The 26458-nt window shown below is 38.7% G+C and overlaps 1 protein-coding gene and 1 long non-coding RNA gene across 2 annotated transcripts; one reads left to right on the plus strand and one right to left on the minus strand.

Annotated features, from left to right (window-relative positions):
* The first annotated feature begins 11115 nt into the window (after positions 1-11115).
* LOC112181311 lies at positions 11116-13261 on the plus strand. The gene is made up of 4 exons (XR_002928767.2): positions 11116-11367; positions 11464-11552; positions 12435-12477; positions 13089-13261. It is a non-coding gene; the product is annotated as an uncharacterized LOC112181311 (long non-coding RNA).
* A 9791-nt stretch (positions 13262-23052) lies between these two features.
* Positions 23053-24849, minus strand: LOC112181313. The gene is made up of 3 exons (XM_024319715.1): positions 24209-24849; positions 23665-23857; positions 23053-23604 (listed from the first exon to the last, which is right to left on the minus strand). The coding sequence occupies exons 1-3, from the start codon at positions 24847-24849 to the stop codon at positions 23053-23055; spliced, it is 1386 nt and encodes a 461-aa protein (XP_024175483.1).
* Positions 24850-26458: the final 1609 nt, after the last annotated feature.

Here is a 26458-nt window from a genome sequence, read left to right on the forward strand (position 1 = left end):
TTACGTGAAATATATATATATGTTGATGGCATGACTTGGTGATATGCGTATGATTTGTGAATTATTTGGATTATTATTCTGAGCATTTACTCTTTTCGGAAATGCAATATATCATGTGATTGATTGATGTGATTGTGTTAAAGAGTATCTTGAGTTAGGTGTAACATTCTGGGTCATGTGGACTTTTAAATGTTCAGTCTGAGGACCTTTTGTCACATTGGTGATCGAGGCAAGTATATCAGGAACCACGCCTTTGGCCGGGTGAGTGGTTACGATAAGTTAGAGCTCTAGTCTGTCTGCCAAATGTACGGCTTGGGGGATAACTTCGCGTTATCTTACCCTTGGGTACATTGTACTGCTTGGGGGATAACTTTGTATTACCATGCCCTTGAGTACACATTTTTTTTAAAGAGAGTTTCAAGTGGTTTCTTTCTTTTATTGTCCAAGAGGGACTTGATTTTCATGTTATGGGTGAGTTGTGATAAGATGATTTATTTGGAGTTGACGGGTGATCATCTACTTGGTGTTGTTGGGTGATCATTGACTTTGGTGTGAGTTGTTTGAATTCTTTATCGATTCCGTTTCATTCTAATTGTTGATTTTAATCGTAATCTCCTGAACTAAAATTCGACGCAGGGATTACTATGGTTTTGGTTGGTATACTTTTGGTGATCTCCTGAACTAAACTTTCGATGCAGGAATTACTAATTGTTACCTAGTGTGATTGTGTGTTTGGTTGTGCCTTGTGGAGTTATATTGTCACTTTATTTAATCTCACGAGTTGAGAAATTATAAGCATGCGTGACGTGAGTCACTTTATTTGAGTTTACTCATACGGGCTTGAAAAGCTTACCGAGTTTGTTTTGTTCAATCCCGGTGCACAATTCTATGGTGTAGGGTGTTTTGTGCAGGTTAGAATATCGATTAATCATCGTCGAAGCTGAGGTGTACGTTGGGTAGCTTGTACGTCGAATAGTACTCTTAGTGTTAAGTCTTCCGTTGTGTAGTGAGTGTGGTGGGTGCGTTTACTTATTGAATTGTTATTCAGTTTAATTTGTAAACTCTATGTAATGTGATATGTGACTCTAAAGAACGAGTCGGTATTGACATTGTGAGTTCATTTGTTTACTTGCTTAATTTAAATGAAAAATTTTCTAAGCGTCTTCTTGTGTTTGTTGGGTTTTCGCGTTTCGGATTTGAATTCCTTTATTCAAAATTCGGGGCGTGACACTTTCGCAAGACTAGCAGAAGTAACACTTCAAAATCGCTAGGCAACTCCCTAACCAAGATTGCCCTCCTTGACTGGGGACTTGGGGACTTATACTTACATGAGCATTTGCCAAGCATAATTAGTTATAATGAGTCACGCTCATACCACCGCCAGCGGTGCCAACTACTATCGAGGGCATGACCTACGGAAGCACAGCCAAACAGGCTATCACCAGAGCGCCGGTTCATCCCGAGATCAACGCTAACGCGCCGCCACGCTCAGCTCCAATATCATCTCGCTAAAACATCAGAACCTGGGAACTGAAGTATATCAGTCCCACAACTAAAACAAGGAAAAGATCAGTCTCTTCCCCACTTATAAAAGGTCCACTCCTCTCTCCTCATTGATTATGCATTTATTACTTACTGTTATACTATCAACACAAATACATTGACTAACCTAGGCATCGGAGAAGAGAAGACCGCCAACCGTGGTCTCCCTCTCACCCCCTTTGTATTTCATTTGACAAATAGTGGAAACAACAAGAATATCACAAGTCGCGGTTCACCTCTCGAACCAGCGTTAACCTAGGTTTAGCTACTGCTAAATCTTAGACATTTACATAGAAGACTTTTTTTTTTTAATTTATCTTTTTTTTGGTGTGATACATACAAATAAATTAATTTTCTAACAGAACAAGAAAAGACTTAAACAAAGGTTGATAGGTTTGGTGGAACCGATCTGGCTTATACCCTTGAGACTAATTTGGTACAATAACATCTTAAGTTTGAATCTCTCCGATCTCATTAAAAAAATATTGAGTATAGGTAAAGTTATAACCGTTTTGACCGGAAATAAAGGCATACAAGCCACAACTTACAACCCACTAAAGTGCAACTATGAACAAATCCTTTAATTATTTATTCTTTTATTAATTTATACATAAAAATTTGGGCTAAATACTGTTAGTACCCTGTGGTATGGGTCCAACATCAATTCAGTCCGTCGACTTTCAATTTCATTAAAAACACCTCCACACTAGTATTTCTAGTCCAATAGGTCCCTCCGTCAGAATTATGTCAAATAGAGCCATTGATGTGACGTCCCGAACCCGGATTCACCGGTTTACTAGTCATTTGGACAGTAAACAACTTTTACTTTCACTTTTACTGTCGTTTCAATGCTTTTAGGGGGCCCTAAAAGTTGACTTTTTGTTTGGGTCAAAATTTGAGAAATTTTCCTTCATGAAGGTTGTAGAGGACGTTAAACCGAGCGCGTGCATATGTGGTACGTAAAAATCGGACTTCGTATGCAAGAGTTATGGCCAAAAATGTGAAGTTACTGTTCATGGTAATTTTTGATTAAAATAGAAATTTACCCCGGGTAGGTTTCCATTTCCGGAAACCCACCCCAGCTCTTTCTCTCTCCTCTCCCCCGACCTCTCTCTTCTCCGGTTCGACCATTTTCCCTCTCCCTCCGATTTCCGGCGATTCCGGCCACCAACCGGCGTGCCACCGGTCGCCAGAGGAGCGCCTCCTCCCTCCGAGCACCCTAGCAACCTTGGTTTTCCACGATTTGGCCGGAAAACCACGGATCGAAGGAAAAACTCCTCCGGCTGCAGTTTGAAGCTTTTGCCGATTTCCGGCGATTCCGACCACCTCCGGTCCCCATCTCGCTGTCGAAGGGCAATGTCGCGAGCTACGGTTAGATGAAGGAACTCGTTTGCGTGGTTGCCAATAGTACTGTGAGTGGACATTTGTTTTTAAATTAATTCCGCATGCAGTATTATTATTATTTTCTTCCAATTGAGATTTAATTATGTTTTGAATATTTGAGATTTAGTTTATCGAGATTTATTTATGGATTACGAGATTAGTATTGAAATTCCTTCCCGAGGGCTTTTAGTAGATTTTTGAGATAGTCATTCATGAGTTATTGAGTTGGGAAATGATTTTCGGGAAGTGACTGATTCGGAAAAATATTATGAGAATTATTGTTTTCGAATATCAGTTTTTATGAAGATATACGAGTGCGAGGGATTTAGCAAATATTTGAGCATGATTGATTTATCGAGATTTATTGGGTTTTGAATTCCGCACTTATCAGACTTGGGTTAGATGGAACTTTCTTTCCGAAAGCAATTATTGAATTATAGGGTATGTGATTATGCTTTCGAGGATTTATTGAGATATCGAGGATTGAGTTAGTGAGTTATTACTGAGTTATGCTTTCGGTGAATTATTATTGATTTATTGAGGTAATATCGAGTTTCTTTCCGAAAGCAAGTGATTGAAAGAGGTTATGTTCAGTTCTTGAGGAGGCTATTCAGTTTATTAAGGAGGCCAGTTTTGGCGCATGCGTATCTTACCTAGTTGGCAGTCCCTTCTAGGTAATAGTCTGGTTGGCAGTCCCTTCCAGACTACAGCCCGGTTGGCAGTCCCATCCGATGCGTCACCTGGTTGGCAGTCCTTTCCAGATGACATGAGGTAGTTAGTCGGCAGTCCCATCTACTACATGTGGTTAGTCGGCAGTCCCGTTTACTACATGTGGCTAGTTGGCAGTCCCATCTATCCACCGCCTCCTATTCCGGTTGGCAGTCCCTTCCGATGCGTCATCTGGGTGGCAGTCCCTCCTAGATGGCATGAGATGACTAGACAGCAGTCCTTTCTAGTCATCGAACGAGCCTCATGAAAAGGATGTTTTTATAAGGATTAAGGATGAGATTTTAAGAGATTTCAAGATGTTCTTGTTACGTGATTGAGATTTCAGTAAAGAGGATGATTAAGAGTGTTTTCAAGATTGTTACTGCATGCGAGATTTTAGAGAATAACTTGGGAAAGCATTAAGTTTTACTTATTCATTTGAATTACTTCTTTTTCGTCCACTCACTCTAACGGATTTTAAATGTTTTCCCCTGGGCCCTTCGGTTTTAAATGCCCAGTTTGCAGGCCAGTTTAGCTTGAGGTCGAGCGTACTTGGGGTTGAGGCATAGCTGTCATAGCTTCCGCATTATAAAAGCATCGGTCATTTATCTTGCTTTCTATTCTCTTGTTCGCCTGTATATTAGATTGCTCTGATAACCTATGAGATTAATATTCTTAAGTTTCAGAATTGTTTGGTGATATGAGAGATGTTGTGATATAGGGAGCAGGGTGGCTCCAGGAGAATAAGGATGGATGATTTAGAAGTGTAATTGTTTTTCTACAGGTTTTGGGTTGTCCATTTTTTTGGGGAAGTTCTGTCAAATTTTTGGTAGAATTTCTTCTAAGGTGGGCCCCGCAGGGCCTCTTCGGATTTCAGGGTGAAATCCGGGGCGGGTCCTGTCAATTGAGTACCTAACGTGGCATGCCAACTAAGTACAAGTGGGGCCCACATGAAAGGAAAAATTCTGAAATTCCAAAAAAAAATCAGAAAAATAACTAATTTCTCTCTCTCTCTCTCTCTCTCTCTCTCTCTCTCTCTCTCTCTCTCTCTCTCTCTCTCTCTCTCTCTCCCCCTACGGTTTCTCTCGCATCTTCCTCTTCATTATCATCTTACTCCTTTGTTTTCTGTGTCTTCTTCATAGCAGAAGAGTGTCTATTCCCTCTTCCTCCTCTATTCCGCTCTCTTCTCTGTTAATCCCAACCAAATTCCGTTACACTGATCTTTCCCAAAGTCGACCCGAAAAGACTACAACTCCACTGCTTGGGTATAGATGTCCTGCACCGGAGAAATCGATGAAATTGGGTTCTAGGTTTGGAAGATCGGCCAAATTCTAATACTGGGTCTAAAGAATTTCAAGCATTCGTTGTTGGATGGGCGGAGGATTTTGAACTTCGAGGCTCCCAAATGGGTCTGTTCTAAAATTCTTGTTTAAGTCTTTTGATCTCTTTTATCTTCCATGTTCAAATTTCGTGGTGGCTTTGTGAAAAATTGAGTTTCTGATTCATTGGTTATCTGAGATTGTTCGCTTTGATGGCTCTCAAGGTTTTGTGATGCTTTGTAATGGCTCTCGTCAATGGCATTCTCCTCGGCCGTGTCTCCCCTATGGAAGATGACAACAGCATCTGACAATGTCTATTAGAGGCCTTAGCAATTAGAATGCCATCAGCTTTGAGAAGATTATTCGTCACAATTTTGGTGTATAGTCAACCAACTGGTGTTCGAAGATTGTGCGACGAATTTTATCCTTTCATGATTGAAGATTATTCTTCTTCAAGTGATATTGTCGATATTTCTGTTAGAAACAGGCTACTTCAAGATCTAAACAGAATGTTAGAGCAATTTAATAAGAGCACTAGAGAATTTGATCTGCCCGAAATGACAAATGAACTAGAAGATAGTCTGGAAATAACGAGATGTATTGAAGATGAAATTTCTATAAATATCCCACAAGAAGATTGTCACGCCCCGAATTTTGAATAAATAAATTCAAATCCGAAACGCGATAACTTAACCAACTTTCCGAAATTGCATAAAACTTTTTCAATTTAATCTTACCAATAACAATAATCCAAAAGCATGATCTCAACAAGGATCCAAACACTCGAGTCAACCACCATAACAACAAGTGTTAACAAAACCCGAATGAAATGAAACTCGAATGTAAACGCTCACTAAGAGCATAATACAACCAGCAGTTAATAATAAAAATAGGTTAAGAACCTAAACTGCTGCAACTACGCCTCGAACTCAGCCCTAGTGGTCCTAACCTGCAGGAATAACCGCTACACCATGGAATAGTGGACCGGGATTGCAAACAACAAACCCGGTAAGCTTTTGAAGCTCGTGTAAATAAACTCAAATCAATTGACACCACCCACATGCTTGACAATTCATGACTCAAGAATAAGTTAACACGATCCGAAATCAACTCCATAAGCTAGAAAGAACTCAAGTCAATCAATGGACAATAAAAGAAAGAACCCACCCAAACTCTCTTTTAAAAACACGTGTACTCATGGGCCTCAAGTAACCCAACGCGTCACTCCCAGGCAGTACAATGGCAGACAGACTAGAGCTTTAACTAATCGTAACCACTAACCCGGCCAAAGGTGTGGTTCCCGATATAATTGTCTTAGTCACCACTGTGACACCAAATCTGTAGATCCGAAAACATTTAAAAAGTCCCACATGACTCAAAATGTTACACCAACACTCAATTACTCTATCAACACAATATAATCAACCATTCCATGATATAATGTATTGCCACGAAGAGTAAATACTTGAAATGAAAGTTCAATCAACTCTCAATCATGCCATCACCAATGTCACACCATCAAATATATATATTGCCCGTAAATATATATATATACGTAGTTATTCACGCAGGAATAACCGCTAATACCAACTATAGCTCATACATATTAAAACCAAGAAATTCATTTTATACTTAAATTCATTTTTTTTACCTGTGAGCCGTAGCCCTATGAACCGTAGTCGATCGAGTTCATATTATTTCAAACAAATCTTTATTTTTAAAAACAATTTACAATTATCAATCAATTCCGACAATTAAATAACTCGGTTCGTAAATGAACCACGTGAGATTTACTCACCTCAAATCCAGCTGCGTCTTCTTAACAGCTCAAAATCACAATCACAATCACAACTGTCTGCCCAAAACAAATCCGTCAATCACCTAATCAAATACGATCTTAACTTAGCGCACGATTCATAAAACACAATCATACGAAGATCCAGCGGTCGGATCCTCACCCATGACCACACAAAGTCATCGGGACAGTCCTACAATCATTATATCAATTACCAGTCGATCGGATGGCCCGATCCCCGTGGATCACAAATCGAACGATTGAAATCGTAAAATTCATAACTAAATCTCCAAAAATTATGCATAGTACATTGACATGATCGTATCAACATGCAGCCCATAAAAATGGGCTGAAACTGCCCTTGAGGTCCCTCGGAGGTGGCCAGAAAAGGCCGCCGGAGTTAGAGGCAGAGCTGCCGCTGACCACCGCCAATGGCGCCGGATGCAAGCTGCTCCTCTTCATTTCATCGAGTTGAACAACTTTCCTAACTAGCATGTAAGCTGGAAATGACGGGAAGGGATCGAAATTACCTAGAACCAGTCGAGGAGGCCGGGAAAATTTCCAGAAACCGGTGATAGCTCTAACGAACGTCAAAACGTCCACCACTCGGCCCGATCCTTCGTAAAGCTTGTTCAGCAGCTCAAGGTAAGTTCAACAAACCAAGAATCTCGAAGATTGGTGGTCGGAAACTCGAGATATCGGCGTTGACTCTATCTTGGACCCAAATCGGGTCGAGCTTCCTGTCGCCGCTACAGGTCGTGCCGCGGTGCAAGGCTGCCACTAGCAGCTGCGCAAGGTCGAGCCAAGCACGTTGGACATTTTAGGGGGGGGTTACGAAGCTTGAATTTTCATACGTTAGAATTCTGCGGAAACTTCCTTCACGAAAGTTGTAGAGCGCGTCGATACGAGTTCGTGCATATATGGATCGCGAGAATCGGAGTTTGTATGTGAAAGTTATGTGCGTTTGAAAATTTGAAAAATTTCTATAAATATGAGAAATTTCCGAATTTTTTCATAAATCCCAAATTTTCTACTTTTTCCGTTTTCTCCCCCAGAATTCTCTCTGTTCTCTCTCCTCCGCGCGACCCGACCCGAGACGTAACCCAGTTCCTGACCCGACTCGTTCTCTCTCCTCCGGCCACCTCCAACGACTGGACAAGGTAAGGAACGTTCAGATCAGCATCGTGAGCCGCCTTGTGGTAGTGGTTTGTGCTATAGTTCGCCGGAAATAGTAGATCGGAGTCGAGGAAGAATTCACGATCGGGACCCGGTCGGAAATCCACTTTTCCGGCGACATCTCGGCCGATCCTTCTCGGTTTTGGAATATCCTCTTCCTCCTGATCATCCCATATAGGCCTTGCATCATGATTTGGTGTGTGGAGCGAAAGATCAAGCGTTGAAAATCAGCGGCTGTGGTTGAATCTAGAAACGTGATTAGACGCTCGAGATTAATCCAACTTCCAAGTCTGATCTAGGACGATCTATACCGAATCTCAATTAGCTCCAGGTATGAAAGTTTCTCATCTCTTCAATATGAACAAGTTTGTAGTTGACGACTTTTTCATCAGAGGTGGTTAGCCGTCGTTGACCACATTCTGATCCGCCGCTTGTGGTGGCGCGTGGCGCAGCGTCTAGCGTCTTTTTTGTGTTATGTTTTCAGTTTATTCATCTACGCATCAATACAGTCTTTTTGATATATTATAGGGTCATTTTGGAGAAAGTTGATGCATGCTAGGGTTTTGGTTTTACGCGTTATCTTCGGTTTCCAATCCGTGTGGATCCCAATGTAGGATCTTTGTATAATTTTGATAGGATGATCCCAAGGGCGATCTGTGAGAATCTGACCGTTGGATCGTCGTTTAAGTGTGTTATGAATCAATTGCTAAGTTAATATCGTATTTGATTAGGTGATTGACGGTTTTGTTTGGGCGGACGGTTGCGATTGTGATTTTGAGCTGTATAGAAGACGCTGCTGGATTAGAGGTGACTAAATCTCACGTGGTTCATTTATGAACCGAGTTATTTAATTGTTAGAATTGATTGATAATTGTGAAATCATTTTTCATAAATAAATATTTGTTTTAAAATTATATGAACTTGATCATCAACGGTTTATAGGTAAGTAAAATGAGTTTTAATTATAAAAATGAATTTATCGGTTTTTACTGCGTGCGAACTATAGTTGGTATTAGTAATCATTCCTGAGTAGATGACTACGTATATATATATATATATTTACGTGAAATATATATATACGGATGATGTGACATTGTGATATGTAGACTTTTGGTGATTTCATTTATGTTATTTAATTTAACATTTACTTATGTCGAGTATAGATTTGATGATTTATATTATTGACGTTTCGTAAATTAGAGTTGTTAACTGTGTTGGTGGTTTGTGGTGTGAAAACAATATTTGTTGCAGTCAATTATATTGTTTTGGAAAGTCTTGAGGTGGTGTAACATTTTGAGTCTTGTGTGACTTTTTAAATGTTTTGGTCTTTGTACAGAGGGTCACAGTAGTGACCGAGGGTGGTTATCAGAATCATGCCCTTGGCTGGGGTATGGTTACGACTCAGTTAGAGCTCTAGTCTGTCCGCCATTGTATGTCATGATGGGTAACAAATAGGTTACTTGCAACTCATGAGTACGTGTTTTAAAAGAGAATTTGGGGTGTATTCTTCTTTTAATTGTCCAACGAGCACTACTACAAAAAAATCATTTAAGAACGTTCGAAAAATGTCTTCAAAAACTTTAGATGACACGCAAAAAAAACGTCATCTATCAAGGAGTCATTGTAAGTCACTTAAGAAGACGTTTGAAAAACATCCTCTAATATCTGTAAGGACGCTAAGAAAACGTCATCTAATGTCTTTAAGGACACTAGAAAAGCGTCCTCTAATATCTTTAAGGACATTAGAAGAGCGTCCTCTAATGTATATGAGGACACTAGAAGAGCGTCCTCTAATGTATATGAGGACACTTTTGAAGCGTCCTTAAATCTAAGAAAAGGGTCATCTAATGTATATTAGGACCCTAAAAAAACGTCCTTATATCTATTATAGAACACAAAAAAAATTGTCCTTAAAACGAAAAGAAGACATTTGCATACAAATCATCTTTACAATCTCAAGACAAATGTCATTGTATCTATTACTCGTTACAATATACTTAACTACAAGCACATTCCAGTAACTAATTCCTAGTTATACGTTCTAATCTTATGTAATCCTAAATGACAATAGACATACATACTTGGCCTAATCTTCAATATATATCTTCAATCACCATCTGATACAATTGACAAAAACACAAGTGGTTAACAAAGTTTAAGTGTGTAGTTTTAGTGAATACATTCAGCAAGAAACTCTAAATTACCTTTCAGATTTTCTTCCTTATAAACTTATGTAATATAATTTATTCACAACATGAAGCAACGTACTAATTCAAATGCCTAGACCTGCAATAAAAAAAAACATCAATACACTGAACAACCTACAACAAAAACACAACATACAAAGGTACAGAGCTTATCTAAAGAAAACAAATAGCACAACATTCATTAAATAATGTACAGGGGAACCCTGCACCTACAATAGAAGTTACCAAAAAGATCAAATACTGAAAAGTTTATCTATAACAATAGAAGTCTGGAACCATCTAAATGTAGTTTATCTATAAAACTAAAAAAGTTACCAAAAAGATAAAATACAAAACCCAAATCATCAAAACAAAAAGACAATTGTAGTAGTAGTTATCTAGAGGATCATCATGAGCGTGGAACATGTATATAGACTGATGACAAAGAGGAAACACTTTAAGAAACTGAAGCTGCAGCTTAGCATGTCTTTTCAGTTTTTAATACTCATGAAGCTAAAATTGATGCATAGAAGTACCTACATTACCATAGCATGAAAACACTATATTAATGTATAACAAGACAGTTTAGAAGCATTCTTTTCTAGATAATTGAAATTTGAACTCTACTTTTTGTCTTCATTGACTAATTGAAAACATCATGTACTGGAAAAAGGGTCGTAGCACAATAGCACATCCACTTAAATTTGAAGTTAACTAGAGAAAGAACAAGACAACATACTGATCCATCTCACAGACCATGGTATTGTGACGACCTAAAATTTTTAAACATTTTCTAAAAAAATAATAAGTTTAATTTTATTGTGCTAAACTATTTGTTTAAATATTGTTTATATATCTATATATATAGAATAGAGTTGAATTTTATTTATTTGGGTTTAAGTAATTAGAGTTTAGCCCAAAAGATTTGGCCCAAAACTCAAACCCAAGTAGCTTAACAGCTGATAGAATAAAACTCCACGACAAAACCAAATCAAACAACGCCTAAACTCAAAGCATTGTCCCGTCTCTTCATCGTCTTCCTCACCCCCATATTCTCCTCCATCTGATACACCAGCCACCGCCTTAGGAAAGTACAAAGGACATAGCCGCCGCCATGGGTAAGTAGGAGGTGTCAACAGCCTTGGAAATCAAGTTTCAGATTGGTGATTCCCCAAAGCTATGAAGCTAGAGCTGGAACCCTAGAATCAGGAGCTGGAACTCTAGAAATCTGGAGGTGGCAAGTCTAGTACCTATATGGGTAAGATTTCAATTAGAATATCTATCTTGCTTTCTACGTTTTCACCTCCTTTCCAGACACTATAAATAGGTTAAACTATCTATGCTTTCCATACAGTTCCTTGAGTTGCTAGATACATAGATAAACAAGGGAGAGAGAGAAAAAGAGGGTTTTGGTATCTTAGAAGTGGAGGAGTAAAAAGTCAGGTGTGATTCTTTTAATTTTTGATTTGATGAGTTCTTTGTGGTTCTGATGGTTAATGCAATTTGGAAATTGAGTTATGTTCATAGGTTATTATAAGACCTGGGGATTCTTGATGATAGAAGAAGTTACAATAGAGATGAAGTTCAGTTAGGAATAAAGTTGTTGTTACTGGAACAACTAGAACTAATTATTTTCTCATCTTCTATTTGATTTCACTAGTTTTCTGGAAAATAGTTTATATCTTTTGTCTTTGAATTGATCTAAATTAGAATTTGAAATCACTTTGTATCTGGTTTGTTGTTTCCTTTAGTCATTAGAATTTTTGGAAGACATAGATTAATAGAATCTGATTTGAGAAGAGTCAAGAACCAAGTAGGAAACATATGCAGTTTTAAAGTTGAATTTAGAAAGCCTTCACTCATCCTTTAAAGCCTTGTTGTAAGTGTGGTTTCTTTTCTTTGACACTTTAGAATGTCTATTTTCAGTATTGAAAGTTTTACACAAATTGGAGTTGTAGAAAGTACATTAAAACTGAAGAGGTTAGCACACAGTAACAGTTTCTGCAGAAAAACGTGGGACTGTAGCTGAACTTTAAAAATTCATAACTAATTCTAGGAAAATTGTTTTCAGATGATTCGAATTCCGAAAGTTTCTTTAGGATGTCAGCTACAAATCGTTAGAAGACCTTGAAAGCAGATTTTAAACAGATTTGTACAGTTTTTAACATTAAGTTGACTGGGTCAGAAAACTGCAGTATTTCAGTTTGTCAAGTAAAACCCTGTTTTGGTCAAAATAACTCACTGCTAAGATTTTCATAGTTTGTTAGCTGAGTTTTGCTTTAATTCTTTATGTGTGGAACTAATAAAATTCTATTCTTGCAATAGGAACTTGTTTTCATCCGGATACTTAACGTGAAAATCAATCGAGGTAGGGGAAAAACTTGGGGAGCCTCTATGTTTGCATTGGATGGTTGTTTACATGATTGTATTGGATGATTGTGTACATGATTATATGCATTTATGTCCTCTGTTTCTGTTTGTTTGGTATGGCTGAATAGTGAATACACTTACATATTCATAGTATTTGTGCATCAATAAGACATGAAGTATAAGGGTGGTGATGGTAATGTGAATATGCTATTGGAATGAGTATGTTGGTTTATCTTTTGCGTAGTTGAGTCTATAACCTCAGCAGGTACCAGATCCCAGGTATGCCCACTTGTGAATGTGCACTTAGTATAGGATATTGAAAGGGTAATTCGGGACTGGCGAAAGGGGAATAGACAAGATGACTAGCAAAAGAGGGTTAGGGGGATTGATTTTGGGTGGGGGTTAGTTCACATTGTTGAATACTCTGAGTCACCTTCGTGGTAAAATACATGGTATGGGACATGTAGGTTCAGTTTATTTTACAATGTGGATTATCGGGAATAGATAATAGTTGCATCCATTCATTATTGCTATTCTAACTATGATCTTCACAGAGGTTTCATTCTCCTACTGGGCAATGTATGCTCACCCCTTTTTATCATTTTGCAGGTGACAAATAAATATGTTTGAAGTTTTACTGCAAGGGTGTTTTTAATAATGTAATATACATGTGTGTTATTGTTAATCATGCTTGGGTCCTAGACAAGAACTTGGATTATAGTTGACCTTTTGTTGTAAATGTTGTTATAAACCCCTCTTGTAATAAAGGTTGTGTTTTAATTTCGAAAACTTGTCTAGTATCGTTATTTTCCAATTATTTGTATTTCGATTTTGGAAATTTATTTCCATGATTGGAATATAAGTCGCATCTAAAAAAAAAAAAAAAAAAATTTGGATGTGACAGGTATACAGTTCCAAATGGACCTACAGAGGAAAGTAAAATGGCAAAAGGATATTAGGATGAAATTCATCAAAGCAATTCAAAGTTACAATTTAATCCAAGCAAAGTCCCATTTGTAAATTTCTATCTTTTTTTGTCGTCGGTTGAGCCAGACGAGGAAGAAGAGAAATGAACTTATACCTCTAGCAATCACAGTGCCTTGTGACACTTTTACAACAACACAAGAGCACGAAACAACCTTTACTTTTACAACAATGATACGCCTGAATTAAGCGCACAAAATTACCCTGCAAAAGACAATTGTTAGTATAGGATAAGCAGGGATCGTTCAGTCCGGGGATTGAGGATACTTTCACAGATTGCACTAATTGAACAAAACTATAAAAAACTAAAGAAAGAAAAGAGAAATAAAGTTGACACAAAACTAAATGAAAGGGGGGTTTAGGTTTTGAAAACGCAAGCAATAATAAAACAAAGAAAATGTTGCAAATTTTAGGGATTCTAAATCAGATGTATGGACGTTGAGAACTTCGTAATCCACCACTAGTTATGATCAGAGAAAGACAATTTAACCTAATCTTCAATTACTAAGGCATGTGAATGAAATCAATCAAGAACTTTAGGATAGCCGCTAAAGCCTTATTTTTCCAAAAATTACTTAGAACCGTGAACGCACTGCATCCTAAGCTTGCTTATATGCAATCAAGGTGTAGAATGCTACCCTATGAAATTAACTCATTAAGTACACATAAACACATTAAGCTCTTTGGAAAGATTGATTTTAGAGTACAAAACTAGTGAGGAACGCCATCCTAGCATGCATTCTATTTGTTTGATTTCACCTAACATGTAGGCTTTACTACTTCAGTGTTTTAAGATCGTGAACGCACTGCACCTTAAAACTAGCCCCAATTACATGCTCATATTTTAGGTGATCAATCTAAGGCCCAGTTTGGGATTGATTCTGGACCTGCTTCTGCTTTTGGGGTTATGTTATGCTGTTTGGTAAATTGTCTAGGAAGTGCTTTTGGTCCAATTTGCTTCTCCTAGAATCTGAAATTGAGAAGCACCCAAGTACCAGCTTTGGGAAGCTGCTTCTGTCAAAACACGGAGTGAACAGTATTGATTAAATGAAAGTTTCTCCTTTTTCCTATTATGTCTTCATCTTTTCTATAGGGTTTCGTCTCTTCCCAGATCTCTCTTCCCAGCGTCCTCCTCAAAACCATCGATCGATCCAGATCTTTCTTCCCAGCCTGGCAGCCTCCTCCTCAAAACCATCGATCGATTTCGTTAAGAGCATCTCTCTTCCCAGTCTCTTCCTCAAAACCATCAATCTCAAAACCATCGGTTTCTATAGAAATCGATCTCTCAAGAGGATTCAAAACCCAATTCGGTCGCTCCTCCGCCACATGCCTCAAACCCAAAGCAAACCATCGATCGATCTCTCAAGAGGATTCAAAACCCAACTCCGTCGCTCCTCCGCCACACGCCCCAAACCCAAAGCATTCCCTAATCGATCTCTCTGTCTCTTCAAAACCCAACTCCTCATGGATGTTTTTTGGGACATGAGTTGCTGGGCTTTGGTGTTTCTGATTCTTGGAGCTATTTGGCTGTTTTGACTAGTATATAGAACCGTTGATTAGTATATAGAACCGTTGTTTAAAAATCATATCTATTGCTAACATTGTATTTCAGATTTTCAATTGGTCTTGGTTTTCGATTATTGTGTGGATCAAGTTTAGTTCAATATGTCTTTTCTGTTTTATGTGTATTTTGGAATTTGTTGCTCTTAATTGATTTCTCCTATAGACATTTTATTGTTTTTTTGAGTTTGCTCAATGTCTTGGTTCATGTCCAGATTCTAGGAAATAAATTGATGGTTTGATATGATTTTTGCTGTCTCAGACACAGAGAAGTTCTATACTGAAAGAACGTGAGAGTGAGGGAGATAGAGAGAAGGGCTGCAGTAGAATAGAAAGAAAGAAATAAACAGAAAGGAAACAAAAGAGAGAGAGATGTATATTGAAATGTAATTGGAGGTGGTTGTGGTGTGTGTTTGGTGGAGGGAGATAATTGTGTGGTAGATGTTGGTGTTGCAGAACCTTATTTCAGATTAGGTTGCTGCTCAGTTCAGCTTGTCTACTGTGATGACCTGGTTGTTATGGTTTTAGAAAGTGACTTGTTAATTTGTTTGTGCTCTGTTGCCTCGTGTTTAAATAATCTATTGGACTTAACCTTAACTTAAAGTTAAGTGATGCCGTCTATAAAGTATACAACAAACAAAATAGATATAGATATATATGTGTGATTGTGTGTGTTCTTATGTTTAGCTTAGTTCTTGTCAAGTTGGCTTTAGTTTCTGCATTCTGTTGTTTTTGACCCAGTTTCATTTTTTCTAAAAACTGTATATTTTGGCTGGGTATTTGTAGTTCGTGTCTTCATGAAAGTTTCAGTGGACATCTTAAAGATCATTTCAGAATTGGAATCTCATAAAAAGGATTTCTCTAGATTAAATTATGATTTTTCGAAGTTGAAGGTCTGCATCAGGAAATTCTGCGAATTGTCACTGTTGCTGCTTGTTCCATTTCATATCAGTAGTTTCCTTTATTCAAACTTCTGTATCGAGTCAACCACAAACTGAACGTAGACATTCTTATCTTTTCAATAAAACTTGTGACACCATTTTCGGAGTTCATTTGGGATACTTATGTCATTGTGAAATCAGTTTTTCGCATCATTGTTTGGCAGCCATACCTTCACACAGCCATTAAGGCTAGTAGCTCTTTAGATTGTGGTCAACATCTTTGCAATTTAGCAAAGTCAGATATCATTGTTTGTTTACTACTAAGCATGTTTTGTCTTTAGATGGGAAAGAAGAAATCCACCAATACCGAAACTGAGGGATTTGGAAAACCAAGTGAAGAGACTAGTGAAGAGATAGAGGATAATGAACATGATGGAGATGGTCCAGGAAGACAAGAAATGGAGGTGTTAAGAAATGCAATTGCACAAAGTCTAATGAATGCATCTACTTAGCATTTAGTTGTAAATTTCAAGTGATTTTAATATATTTTGTGTAATGGTTCTCATTGAATTATGGTCGGGAAATTAATCTAAAAATTCTACATGAGATTTTGTGTAATAGTAAAACATAATATGCATATTGAAGGGTTTAAAGTAAATCTTTTATTCGGTCCAATCAAGGGTACAAGAATAATACATGAGAATTTTTTTTTTATTTGGTATGGTTACATAATCAAAAAACAAAATTATGTATTTTAGTAGCATATCTTGGCATGTATGACCATTTTGGTAATTATACCCAGTCAAAGCACTTTTGCCTTACAACTTACCAAACACCTAGAAATTGCTTTTGGACCTCACAGCACTTTTAAAAACAGTTTACCAAACACCCCAGCTGCTTCTTCTCACAGCAAGTTCGGAAGTGCTTCCTCTCACAGCAAGTTCAGAAGTGCTTTCTCTCATAGCACAACAATCCCAAACTAAGCCTAAGACATAAACATATAAAAGATTTTATAAAACAAAACCAAACAAAGCATCACAAAACCTTGTAGTTGAGAAAGAAATTCAAAAGCTAAAAATCCATCACATAACTAGGGTTTCATACTAGTTCTCAACATAGAAAATTACTCGCTCATAGTTTGGAAATCCGAAGACATATGCATATTGAATTCGAAAAGTACAAAAGGAATAAACCGTAGAGGGCAATAGATATCACGATCTCACTTTGAATATTCTCTAGGAAAGCTTGAGGCGTCTTCAAAGCAAGAGCACGACAGGATGATGGAAGATGATCTGATGGCAGATGGTGGCTACGGCTTCTCCTTGGAGTAGGGATTTCGTGAACTATGATGAGGGGAGAGTATGGAGATGTGGTCTCTGATTTAGGGCAGTAGATGGTGTGTGTATCTGTGTTTTCATCCCTTAAAAATGTGGAAGGAGGCCCTTTATATAGGAGTTACAAGTTCAAGGGTATTCTTGCAGTTAGATTGAGTTTTTACTTCTCCAATGTGAACTCTTCTTCTTGGGCTGAAATCTTTGACTTCTATATCCTTCACAGCTCCTATATAATGTGTACAACTCATTAACAACTCAGCAAAGAGTCCCCAAGAAGCCTTAAAACAATCTGCCAATAGATACACACAATCTGCCCAGAGATGCAAAGAATCTGCCTCACTTATGATAGCCTTTTTAGCCCCTCTCTTAACTAGGTTCCATCTCAGATTTGAACGTGATTTTCAGGCAGGTGAAAGCTTTGATATTGGCCTTCAAAAGTCTGCAAAATCTTCTAAAAATTCCCTCAACTTGTTTCCCAAAAACAGCCTTGAAAAGTCTTCACAATCAAATCTGTCAGAAATTTCCAGATTTTCCTTATTGTTTGGTCAAATTTATGGGCTTGTAGAATGCCTTTCTAGCAATATTTCTGTATATTTCTCAGGCCAACAATACCCTATAGCATCATTTATTGATGTCCAAACAATAATCTTCCAAAGGATACTCCAATAAAGTCTCCAAAAGACGGCTCAAACATGCTTCGCAGATAAGACTTGTCAGAAATTCCAGATTTTTCTTATCCTCTGCTCATTTTTGCAGCATCATAACTTATGCATTCCACCACCTTTGTGGATGATTCTTGATTTTAAAATGCTCTACAACATCTAACCTTAAAATCTGGGTGTGTCATGATTTAAGTCTAGTAGAAAAGCCCTTGAAAAAGCTGATGGAAACAGTCTTCTCGAGGTACCAAATTTGACCACAGCCTCGGGCTTCTTCTTTATCATTCTGGACCAAATCTTTTCTTGTAGTTATAGTAGAACATGTGATCTTCAAATATTGCTCGGCTTTTCTTCATGATTCCACTGGAAAGTTCTTCAAAACACCTTCCGAATACAGAAGAAAATAAGGCAGCTTCTAGTACTCTGTTTTCTGCTTCTTGGCAACTGTTTTGCACGAATTCTTCCACAAGCTTTCCTTCTTGTTTATGACGGTATAAATGGTGATCTTTCATCTTTTGCATCACTACTATACACCTGAGCCTTAACTTCCAAAATTGAGCTCCTATTTCTCCACGGTTGCTCCGCAAACCTCCTAAGAACATAACAATGTTAGTTTGATCTTTTTAACGAAATAACTAAGCAAAAGTGTAAAGGGGTAAACTATAAATTCGTCGCATTTTATGATCCTATCAAATTCCCCCACACTTGGCTTTTGCTAGTCCCTTAGCAAAAATCAAAACTAACAAGACTCCATAAAAACGAAACAAAAGACTCTAGACTCAAAACAAACTAGCCCTTCAACATTGTCGTCTCAGAAATCTCTTACTTTTATGGCACCAAGTTAAACACAAAACCTAGAATGATTCCAAGATCATTGTAAGGTTAATAAAGATCAATGACTAGTCATATACACAAGTAGGACTTGGGTGCTACAATAGTGAGGTCAATGGCGCTATGCATGCTTCAGACAAGTTATGATTAAAATCCTCACAAGGTATCCACTCTTTCTTCTCTTAGATTCAAGGGTCATGCTTAAAAGCTTTCATTCGCTCAAGTATATGTGAGAGATGATATATCAAAACAAACAAATAGCTCACATATAGAAAACAAGGCTTCAAAAAACTTGAATATATTTTTAAAGATCTCATGAAAAATATCAATGCATGCACAAATGGACCCAAACCATATGCTCAACTCTTGTGACTAATCTCCACAGATCAAAGGTTTTCCATCTCAAGGATCAAAGAGGTCTTAATTCAGGTTATAATGGGGCCAAGGCTTAAGGCTTAAAGAAATGAAGGAATAGGAAAAACAACAAAGTGTCCTAAAAACCTAGTAGAGTTTTATGTTGATGTAGAGAGACTTTCTTTCTTTTAGTCACCAAGGCATCTTGCAACGTTGAACTTTTGTGTGTCTTTATCAAGGCCGGATGTCATTATGTTGGGCCCATGCTTCATTCTAACCTTCTTTTGAACACTTGTGAAATAGGACAAAGACCAAATTTATCGTACTTAGGCCTTCCCTTCAAAACAAACTCCTTATCCACAATGGAGGGACTAAAATCCATAAATACTTGCACATATTTTTCATTGTCGCACTATTTTTTTTATTTTTTATGGACAAGTCTTTCCCCCACTCTTATTCTTTCTCATCATCTTCATCATCCTTGATGTCACCTTGATCTTGTATGTCTCAAAATTAAAACTCCACTAAATATTTATAACAAGGGTAAGGATATAACTATTCTAAGGTTCAAGGGTTAGGAATATTGAGGGTGATGAAAGAAAAGGTTTAAATGTCGGCTCAAAGGGGTTAAACTAAGGGGTGCACATCTTGTGTACACAAAATGGGGACACAGGTTATATTTGGCTATGGTGGAAGTTCCTAAGTTGCCTCTATCCTTTCCAAGATCAGGAAAATATATTGACTATAAGCTTTGAAAAGCACAAGAATGAGTTCTAGTAAATTCTCTAGTCCATTAAAATCTATGGCATGCAATTGATCAAAATGAAGGAATAATGATATCAACAAAATCATTGCCAAGGAAATAAGAGTTATGTATGCACATATATGCATGTATTAACACTCGAAAAAGAGAGGATATAGGCTCAAAATTCTCACATAGGTTTTATGAATCAATGGCTCATCTGTACTATGTAAGCAAGGCCATATCCACTACAGATGCATATGATCAATCATAAATTCTTATTAACAATAGAATAACATCGAATTTTCATCTTTAATCTCATGATCAACTCTTAGCCATAATTTTGGAGATATAAGCTCATCCTAGACAGTTGAAAGGCATCCTAAGACTCAAAGAAAACAAATGACTCAAAACATAGAAATATATATATATTTTTTGGAATTTTTTTTTTTTGAAATATATGACTCAAAAACAAATTGACAAATTTGTATTTCCCTCCCCCACACTTAAAGTAGACATTGTCCTCAATGTATGACAATATAACTCACAATGCACAAGAAAAGCATAGAGAAGGAAAATCCAAAAGAAGGCAAGTAGAAAGATAAGAAAGGTTATAGAAAAGCTCCCCCTTGAAGACCTCCCAATGCTCACGACCTATGAAGAAGACCGCAGTTAGACACCAACTTCAAGGCACAAGGCCTTGACTTCCAAAACGTAAGCTCCGTGCAATATGGACTCCAAAAGAAGTGATGATGGGGTGAAAAGGAGATGAGGAAAAGTGAACATTCCAACTTTGCAATTTTGTGACATGAGACCAACTTCCAGCCCTTATAACTGCTGCAGGAACTACTTGATTGATGAGCTACTACTGGGAGCTGAAAGTTGGTGTTACAAGCTATCCGTGCATATGTGGCAACGGCGCCAAAAATTGATACGCCTAAATTAAGCGCACAAAATTACCCTGCAAAAGACAATTGTTAGTATAGGATAAGCAGGGATCGTTCAGTTCGGGGATTGAGGGTACTTTCACAAATTGTACTAATTGAACAAAACTATCAAAAACTAAAGAAAGAAAAGAGAAATAAAGTTGACACAAAAACTAAATGAAAGGGGGGTTTAGGTTTTGAAAACGCAAGCAATAATAAAAGAAAGAAAATGTTGCAATTTTTAGGGATTCTAAATCAGATGTATGGACGTTGAGAACTTCGTAATCCACCACTAGTTATGATCAGAGAAAGACAATTTAACCTAATCTTCAATTACTAAGGCATGTGAATGAGACCAATCAAGAACTTTAGGATCGCCGCTAAAGCCTTATTTTTCCCAAAATTACTTAGAACCGTGAACACACTGCATCCTAAGCTTGCTTATATGCAATCAAGGTGTAGAACGCTACCCTATCAAATTAACTCATTAAGTACACATAAACACATTAAGCTCTTTGGAAAGATTAATTTTAGAGTACAAAACTAGTGAGGAACGCCATCCTAGCATGCATTCTATTTGTTTGATTTCACCTAACATGTAGGCTTTACTACTTCAGTGTTTTAAGATCGTGAACGCACTGCACCTTAAAACTAGCTCCAAATAGATTGAAAATGGCAGCCCTGCAAAGTTAGAAGAAAAACATAATTTTGCACAGAAAAGATGAGAAAAGGACCTTTACCCATTCAAACCTCAATTCCGAAGGGTTATGGTGCTCCAATGAGGATGACGCTCTGGATCACTTTTGAAGTAGACATCTCAAGATTTAAGTGCATATAAGGTTTGTCCTCATTCAAACCCCGGAAGTATTCCTTGTTTTGCCTTTTATGTGACCCAATTGCACAGGTTTCTGCTTTGCTAGACTAACCTTTCTGTACTCAAAGTGGAACTGGGAATGCATATGAAACCCGAATCCAGTTCTGTAAAAATCTACAGAAACTAGACTCAGAGACCTTTTTGTACATATATGGTACGTTTGGTCGGCCGGTAATCTGTTTCTGAGCAGAAAAGTGTAGATTTCCTTGCCTTTCTTAATGTTTGCACCTACATACTCACAAAACATTAAAACGAACTAACAAAATAAGATTAAAAATGAAAAAGTTTGGGTTGCCTCCCAACGAGCGCTTATTTTAACGTCTTTTCAGCATGACGATCTTTTATGGATCATCCAAAGGCTCTACGTGAAGCCTTATCAAATAACCTCACCATTGCCTTCGTGTATGAATGCCTGCTTGAATATGTCGGGTCACCTTTATTTTCTTCATTCAACATCTTCAAAGAGTATTCTTTCTTCACTTTAGGTTCCTTCCAAACCCTCAGAAATCGGACTTCTTCTCTTAGTTCCTTGTCCTTATGCCCCACCATGCCCTTAGTGATGTCACTATGCTCAAAGACTTGAAATGTTACCCTTTCTCCAAGGACTTCCATAGTCAACGTTCCCTTGTAGACATTGATGTTTGTGTGAGCAGTTGCCATGAAGGGACGCCCTAAAATAAAAGGCAATGATGTAGGACTTGATGTCTCCTCCATGTCAATCACAAAGAAGTCAGCAGGCAAGACCAATCCATCCACCCTTACTAAAACATCTTCAATTACTCCTAAAGGATGAACAGATGAGCGATCTGCAAGCTCAATCACCACATAGGTCCTCTTTAGTGTACCTAAATTAAGAGCTGAAAACACAGAGAAGGGCATTAAATTTATAGAAGCTCCTAAATCTAGTAAAGCCTTATCAAACCTCTTTTCACCAATTCTGCATGGAATGGTGAATTGTCCGGGGTCCTTGAGCTTAGGTGGAAGCCTTCGTTGAAGAATACTTGACACCTCCTCACTAAGAGCTACTACTTCATTCCCCTTGAACTTCCGCTTTTTGGTGCATAAGTTCTTCAATAATTTAGCGTAATTAGGAACTTGCTTGATGGCCTCAAGAAGAGGTATGTTTACTTCAACCTTCTTGAATGTCTCCAAGATATCTTTCTCACTTTCATCCTTCTTAGATTGAGCAAATCTATTTGGAAAAGGCATGGGAGTAGAGTAGTTAGCAATAGCTGAATTTGACAAGTTAGAATCATTACCTTTCGGTTTCAGTTGTTGCTCAGGGTTAGGTGATGCCTTCAACTCCTTCTTGGACGTGGCTGGGTCCTTTTCTTCTTCCTCAACGTCCATGTGGACATCCTTTTGGGCTTTTGGGGCGTCTCCAAGGGTCTTGCCACTTCTAGTGGTGATAGCTTGGGCAGTTTCGAATCATCCTTTTGGATTTGGAACAGTTTGACTTGGGAGCTTTCTTTGCTCATGGAATTTGTTCATGGCACCTATCATTTGACCCATCTGCTTCTTTAACTCCTCCACATCCTTGCTCATGGTGTTCATCTGGATCGAAGTATTCTGTTGAGTCTGTAATAAGGATTGAGTAGAAGTAATCAAAGTTTTAATAATCTCATCATAATTAGTAGCATTATTAGAACTTTGAGAATTATTAAAAGGGGAAGAGTTAGGAAAAGCCTGAGGCTTCTGATAAAAGCCTGGTGGTCCACGATTGAAGTTCTGAGCTTGAGGAGGTCCTTGCACATTGTCATTATTCCTCCACCTAAAGTTAGGATGATCCCTAAGTCCAGCATTATAGGTGTTGGAGAATGGATCGTATTTTTGTCCTCCTTGGCCTCCTTGAAAGCCTATAGCGTTAGCTTGCTCCCATTCTTCACCTCCCATGAGTTGTGGGCATTGATCAGTCGCATGTCCTTGCATGGAGCATACACCACATGCCATGGCCATTCCTTGTCCCTTTGTTGTCAAGACCTGAGACACAAGTGAAGTAAGCTTATTAATTTTATCTTTAAGATGGCTATTAGTACTTACCTCGTTGACTTTTGTACGTGTAGAGCTTAAGACATCATATTGTTGAGCTGTGAGGGCTCTATTCTCAAGCAATTCCTTAGCAGCCGCAGGTGACTTGTCGATGAATGATCCTCCACTAGCTGCATCAAGCATTTGTCTCTCTAGAGGCGTGAGACCTTCATAAAAGTATTGGAGCAAGTTCTCCTCCTTCATCCTATGTTGAGGACATTGCACCAAAAGTGCCTTATACCTTTCATAATATGCATGGAATGACTCATAATGTGCTTGCTGAATACCTATGATCTTCTTCCGAAGCACTATCACACGTGAGGCAGGGCAATACTTCCGAAGCACTATCACACGTGATCATATTGTTGAGCTGTGAGGGCTCTATTCTCAAGCAATTCCTTAGCAGCCGCAGGTGACTTGTCGATGAATGATCCTCCACTAGCTGCATCAAGCATTTGTCTCTCTAGAGGCGTGAGACCTTCATAAAAGTATTGGAGCAAGTTCTCCTCCTTCATCCCATGTTGAGGACATTGCACCAAAAGTGCCTTATATATACCTTTCATAATATGCATGGAATGACTCATAATGTGCTTGCTGAATACCTGTGATCTTCTTCCGAAGCACTATCACACGTGAGGCAGGGCAATACTTATCCAAGAATGCCCTAGTCAACGCCTCCCAAGTGTCGATGTGTCTAGAAGGCAGCTCATATAGCCAATCTTTTGCTCGATCCATAAGTGAGAAAGGGAATGCCTTGAGCTTTAAAATCTGCAAATCTGCTTCGTTGGGCCACATGCTCACACAAACAAATTGAAACTCCTTCAAATGTTTGTTAGGATTTTCACTAGAGAGACCATGGAACGTTGGAAGCCTATGGAGAAGACTTGATTTCAATTCAAACTCTGCTTCCTTTCCCTCTGCAGCTGCAGGATAGGTGATGCATGTTGGGATGGTGTTTCCTGCATTGGTGGATGAGAGTTGCCTTATACTTGCCATTGGTTCTTGCTCTTCTTCCTCAAAATGTTGAGGTGAATTTGGTGGTGGAATTTCTACTTCAATGTCTTCAAGTTCCTTAGTGATGTCTTGGATTTGCACTTGTGACGTTTGTCCATGTTCGTTCTTCCTTAATTTCAAGTTCTTCTCTAGCTCGTTATCAAGAGGTATCAAGGCTCCTTGAGGATTGTTTCGTGTATGCATACAAAGTTCCTTCAACGGGAAGAGATAAGATGAAGTTAGTAAGAAGTAATGGAATGAAACACAAGTATAATAAGACAATGAATTTCAAGAAAAGCACTATCTTAAGTTAGATTACCCGTTGGTTTATGTGAAGAGAAAAAGTTCGAGATTAAGTTTGAATCAAGGTTTGGACGTGCGGCCCAAGATGTTTCAAATGTTAATAATTCACTTCCTCTGGAAGAAAATCTACTGTCTCTACGGTGTCCAGCATACAATCATCACAGACAACGGCACACAGTTCAATAACAAGGAACTCATCTCTTTCACCGCCAACCTGGGTACCAAGATGCATTTTGCATCTGTCGCTCACCCCCAAACCAACGGCCAGGTCGAAGCAGCAAACAAGATAATTAAGAAGCTGCTAAAGAAGAAACTCAACAAGGCCAAGGGTTTGTGGGCGGAGAAACTCCCGGAAGTTCTATGGGCCATCAGGACGACCCCAACTTCCGCCACTGGTGAAACTCTCTTTTGTATGATGTTCGGAACTGAGGTCGTCCTGCCTATCGAGGTAACTCAACCAACCGCTAGGGTTGAAGGCTACTGCCCAGAGACCAACAGCGATGGCATCAACCTTGACAGGGATCTCCTAGAGGAAAAACGACACAAAGCCCATCTGCACAACCTGCAAAACAAGCAGCGGGTATTGCGTTTCTACAACGCTAGGGTCAAAGCCCGCAACCTCCAACTGGGGCACTGGGTAATGAAGGAAGTCATACCACCGCCAACAAAACTCCGCCCAACTTGGGAAGGTCCATACAAAATTGTAGAAGTCGTTAGCCCAGGCACCTTCTACTTAATGGACAAGGATGGCGTCACAACGACCCACCCTTGGTATACCGAACACTTTCGGTATTACTACAAATAGTCATGCCGCTACCCAAGAGCATATTGACTTAGCTAAATTTTTGTTCAATATTTAGCTAAGGGAAGCTACCCAATGGGTACGACCCCGCTTTTGTAAACGCTGATCAGTCAGCTATCAAAGACACGAGGAATTATTTAAACCATTGTTACCAAGTCTAGCACTAGGGGCAACTGGCAACGTCAGTCAGCGGACCACGTCCGCTACATGGTGCACTTGGACCAATCTTAATTCCTTTAATGTTTCATTGATTGGTAAAAGCAAAACTTAGTCAAAGCTCTAGTGGTACAGACATCATATAAAAATATAAATAAAAAAAAAACCAAATTCTGAAATTTCATATATTTAGGGCTGGGACTCCCCACCCAAAAGAGTTCATTACATCAAACAATTACTCCTCAGTGGCTACAAAAAAAGAAAGATAACTTCCATCTTTCAAGGGTTGGCTCGGCTGCCTTCGGCATCTCCACCTTCGGCTTGCGGCAACGGATGTAGGCGGCTTGTTTGGTCAGATCCGCGGGCAGTGGGACTTGGAGTCTCTATTGTACCATCCGCCCGGGTATGGGCCGCTAAGAACCCAGTACGGGACACCTCCGACTGGGTAGGAGGAGTCCGCTGGGAATCATCCGCCGGGTATGCGCCACTTTCCCCACTACCCGAGCAGGCACCATCAACCTGAGCGGGGGTAGTACCCTTTGCCGGCGGAGC

Source organism: Rosa chinensis, unplaced genomic scaffold (assembly GCF_002994745.2).
Source record: "Rosa chinensis cultivar Old Blush unplaced genomic scaffold, RchiOBHm-V2 RchiOBHmChr0c23, whole genome shotgun sequence".
NCBI classification, from domain to species: Eukaryota; Viridiplantae; Streptophyta; class Magnoliopsida; order Rosales; family Rosaceae; genus Rosa; species Rosa chinensis.